The 4,504-nt window shown below is 36.2% G+C and overlaps 1 protein-coding gene across 1 annotated transcript; it reads right to left on the bottom strand.

Annotated features, from left to right (window-relative positions):
- Nucleotides 1-1,260: 1,260 nt before the first annotated feature.
- Nucleotides 1,261-1,831, bottom strand: LOC110737565 (uncharacterized mitochondrial protein AtMg00860-like). Its single transcript, XM_021917906.1, has 2 exons — nt 1,746-1,831; nt 1,261-1,669 (listed from the first exon to the last, which is right to left on the bottom strand). Exons 1-2 carry the CDS (start codon nt 1,829-1,831, stop codon nt 1,261-1,263), a joined length of 495 nt encoding a protein of 164 aa, XP_021773598.1.
- Nucleotides 1,832-4,504: the final 2,673 nt, after the last annotated feature.

Raw genomic sequence — 4,504 nt, 5'->3', positions numbered from 1 at the left:
TTCAAATACATATTCCCAATTAAACATACAAAATAGGTGATCAAAATAAAGATAATAAAATAAATTAATTAAGCATGCATAAAAATATTATAAGCAACTCGATAATAATTAGAGAAACGAATTAAAAGCATCCTAAACATTATACTATATAATTATTAATAAAATCCTAAGCATGATACTAACAAGATTAATATAAAGTCTAAACATGATACTAATAATTAAAAATAACGATTCTAAACATGATGTTAGTAATCAAAGTAATAAAAATAATTAGAGTAAATAAAACAAAGAGAATTAAATACTCACTCCGATTGTGCAACTTTGAATACTACATCATGAATAAATTGTTATTAACTTCAATAAAAATATTAAATCAAAAGCATTAAATTAAACAATTAAAGAAATTAATATCACCCTCGAGATTATACCTTCATGCTTTAGTAAAAAAAGGTAGAACCTTCAGATCTAAGCCTTTTGGGATGATTTGGGATTGACAAAATATTTGTATGGATGTCAAATTCCTCTCCTTAAAATCCAGAAAATGATAAAATAGGTGGTATTTATAGGCTTATCGAGTGAAGATATATTTTTAAAAGAAGATAGATTTTGGAAAATGCGTTGCGCGGGCCAGTAGTTTTGCAGTTTTTGTTTTTATCATAAATTTTAATCCAGAACTCGGAATAAGATAAATAATATATCGTTGAAAATCTCTGGAAGTCTACTTTACAACCCAATTATATTCAGATTAAAATATTTTGTATAATTTGAGATATGCTCGAAATAGTGTAACAGTGTCAGTTTTGGATAGAGTTTGGTATTTTGATCATATCTTTTTCGTTTCAAATTGGAATTGGGCTTATGATATATCATTGGAAATATTATTTCAAGGGCTATCCAACAAATTAATATTTGGATAAAAATTATGAGGTACAAAAATCATATTTGCTCGGGTTTGGGATGTAATTATTAAAAGAGAAAATGAGCTAAGGTTTATGGATTTTGGGCTAAAAAAAGGGTTTAGGCTATTCAATTGGCTAAAATGGGTTAGGAAATGATAATGGGCTAGAACAAAAAGACTATTCAAGTAATTCTTATAACCATTACGCGAATTGGACAAAATTTGGCAATGATGGTTGTTTTGTCATCAGGCTTTGGGCGGGGAGACATTTTTAGGTGTCTATAGTCACCATACACAACATAGACTTCCCTATCATCTAGTAGTGTCAACATTGGTGCAGTCGTCAGTCTTTCTTTCAAAAGCTAGAATGCTTCTTCACACTTCTCATTCCATTCGAACTTACAATCCTTCTTCACCAAGGAAGTCATAGGCTTAGCAATCTTGGAAAAGTCCTTCACAAAACGCCTATAATACCCTACTAAACCTAAGAAACTCCCGATATCAGACACTGTCTTTGGCGTAGTCCATCCTTTTACTGCTTCAATCTTCGCTGGATCTACTTCTACCCCATCCTTGGATACAAAGTGACCCAGAAATGCTACCTTTTCTAACCAAAACTCACACTTAGAAAACTTCGCATAGAGCTTATTTTCTCTTAAGGTCTGTAAAATTGCTCTCAAATGTTCAACATGTTCCTCCTTATTCTTCAAATACACCTGTATATCATCTATGAACACTAAAATAAACTTGTCCATAAATGGATGAAATACCCTGTTCATCAAGTCCATGAAAATTGCCGGAGCATTTGTACCCGAATGGCATCACTGTGAACTTGTAATGCCCATACCTCATCCTAAATGTTGTCTTAGGAATATCTTCATCCACAATTCTCAACTGATGGTATCCTGACCTCAAGTCAATCTTTGAAAACATAGTTGCGCCCCTCAACTAGTCGAATAAGTCATCAATCCTTGGAAATGGGTACTTGTTCTTTATAGTGACTTTATTCAACTCCCTATAGTCGCTACAAAGCCTCATACTTGCATCTTTCTTCTTAACAAACAACACTGGAGCTCCCTAGGGCGATGCACTTGGTCTAATATAATGTATCCCTTTTCTAACAAATCCTGCAGTTGATCCTTCAACTCACTCATTTCTGCAGGTGCTCCCGATATGGTGCCTTGGAAATTTGTGTTGTTCCTAGGTACAAATCTATTGTGAAGTCAATTTCCCTCTTGGGTGGCATCCCTGGAATCTCCTCTAGGAATACATCTAAAAATTCATTCACTACTTCTATGTTCTCTGGTTTAACCGTTTCCTCGTAGTCCAAATTCCTTACACTACAGAAGTTTAGTGGGTGCCCCTTTTTTGATATACTTAGCCAATTTCATCATAGAAATGATCCTCGCACACTTTGTTTCCCCATGCCTCCAATGAATCACCAATTCACCCTCACACGTCCTTAAATGTACTTTCTGTGATCGTCAACAAATCTTTGTGTTATACTTGCATAACCAATCAATTCCCAAGATGATATCTAGATCACTCAACTCAAATTCAATGAGATCAGATAAGAACTACTTCCCTTCAATCTCTAATAGCACATCCTTAAAGGTTTTGGTACACTGCACTGTCCCTCCCGTAGGAATAACTGTAGGTACATCAATAACATCGACGGTTTTCAAGAAATGCAATAGCTTTGGAACAACGGCTTTAGAAATGAAAGAAAAAGTTGCACCAGATTCAAATAAAACTTTAACAGGAACAGAGTTAATAGAAAAAGTACCAGTTTTCACATCCCTTAGCTTACTGCATCGTCTTCATGCCTACTCATCACGTTTAGTTTTCTTGGAGCTTTCCCTTCACCTGGTTATTCCCATTGTTGTTGCTCTTTACCCCTCTTTGTTGTGGCCCTTTGTTCCCTACATAATTGTTGTTTCCTTGGTGGATTCCCTCGCTGGTTATTCCCTTGCTTGTTTCGGTTAGGATCCTTAAACTAGAGAAACACTCATATTCCCTGTGGCCAACTTGTTGCAAGCACGACAAGTGACTAAGTTACCCTCACAGTCTTTACCAGGGTGATCATTCCTACACCTTTTACAGAAATAACGCCTTGATGTCTTATTGTTTCCCTGTTAAAGTTCTTAGCTCCCCGATTAAAGTTTCATCCATATCATTCTGACGACTGTTGTTGAAGATAATGTTATTGTGGGAGAACTTCTACTTCTTGAAATTGTTCTGGTTACCTTGATGGTTTCCAGAGCCTTGTCCCATCTTTTACTCTTCTCCTTCCCTTCTAATTCAGCCAACTCCTTCTTTTCCTTCAACTCTAAAGCGTAAAGGTGTGCAGACCTTCCATAAACCTCATCCAAAGTGTCAAACACCTGTCCTCGCAGCTAAGTTGAAGATCGGTAGTCAATCCACTCTCAGACTTCCTAGCCTTTACTTTTTCTATAGCCAAAAACTCCTTAGCAAATCTCGACAGCTCAATGAACTTTGTGTAGTACTCAGACACAGACATCTCCCCCACTGCTAAGTTAGAAAACTCTTGAGCCTTTTTTTTTTTTTCAAAAAATTGGGGTAAAACTTATCCCTAACCTTCTCCTAAAACGTAGTCCAATTAAAACCCGACAGTGCCTTAATAGTCGCTTCATTTTGTTGCCACCAAAGATCAGCTTCACCTCTCAGATAGTAAGTAGCATAAATAATTTTCGAGATTTTTGGGCATCCCACTGCCCCAAACAACTTTTCAAACTCCCTTAACCAATTCTCTAACTAAGTAGGGTCAGATTCACCTTGGTAAGTTGGTGGTTTGTTTTGAGAAACCTTTTTGAATATCTCACTTTAAAAGTCCCCATTAGTAGCCGAGTTTCTAGCCAACTGTTGAGCCACTGCAGCTAGTTGCCTTACTACCTCACTAAACTCATTCCCTCCATTATTATTATCTCCACTACCACCTGCCATCCTACACCTCCTGAATTAAAACAAAAGGGATCTCTTATATTAATTAACCCCCATTCTATTTACTTGCATCAAGCATACATTCACATATAATTTAAACTACCAATTTGAGTGTAACACTCTGACCCCAAATCAAGGTGGGGTCTATTGTCATGAAATGCGCATCAAGGGCCAACAATTGTCCTCACAGACCAACACAAGTTCTTCCGGCACATTTTGTCCTCACTTAAGCACTCCCCGGGAAAACTTCCCAGGAGGTCACCCATCCTAAGACTACTCCTAGCCAAGCACGCTTAACTGAGAAGTATCTTAGCATATGAGCTCCCTAAAAGAAAGATGCATCTTGTTGGTATGAGTAGTATATGAAGTTCCTTTAAAGCAATCATGAGGGGTATTACATTGAAGTTGCAAAAATTACAACTCCTAACTTGTAGCTTGATTAATACATTTTTTTATTGCTAACCAACCATTCATTTAAAGCATATCAAAAATAAATAAAATAATACCCATGATTCTGACAGGTCTCATTCGTATCACCTAATCAAATGTAATTCCTAAGTCCTCTAACTAAAGTAGATAGGGAAGTAGGGTCGAATCCACAGGGAAACAATGTTCTTTTACTCCTAATTAATTATTATAATCTAA

This window comes from Chenopodium quinoa, unplaced genomic scaffold (genome assembly GCF_001683475.1).
Source record: "Chenopodium quinoa cultivar QQ74 unplaced genomic scaffold, ASM168347v1, whole genome shotgun sequence".
Classification (NCBI taxonomy): Eukaryota; Viridiplantae; Streptophyta; class Magnoliopsida; order Caryophyllales; family Amaranthaceae; genus Chenopodium; species Chenopodium quinoa.
The sequence above is the reverse complement of the archived record's forward strand: the minus strand, read 5'-3'. Positions and strand labels throughout refer to the sequence as shown.

Excerpts from the sequence above, each read along its gene's own strand:
- LOC110737565 (XM_021917906.1), bottom strand. The coding sequence starts at position 1,831 with ATGTTTTCAAAGATTGACTTGAGGTCAGGATACCATCAGTTGAGAATT. Across the intron at positions 1,670-1,745 it reads AAGACAACATTTAGGATGAG|GGTATTTCATCCATTTATGG; the intron begins GTATGGGCATTA and ends CTTGATGAACAG.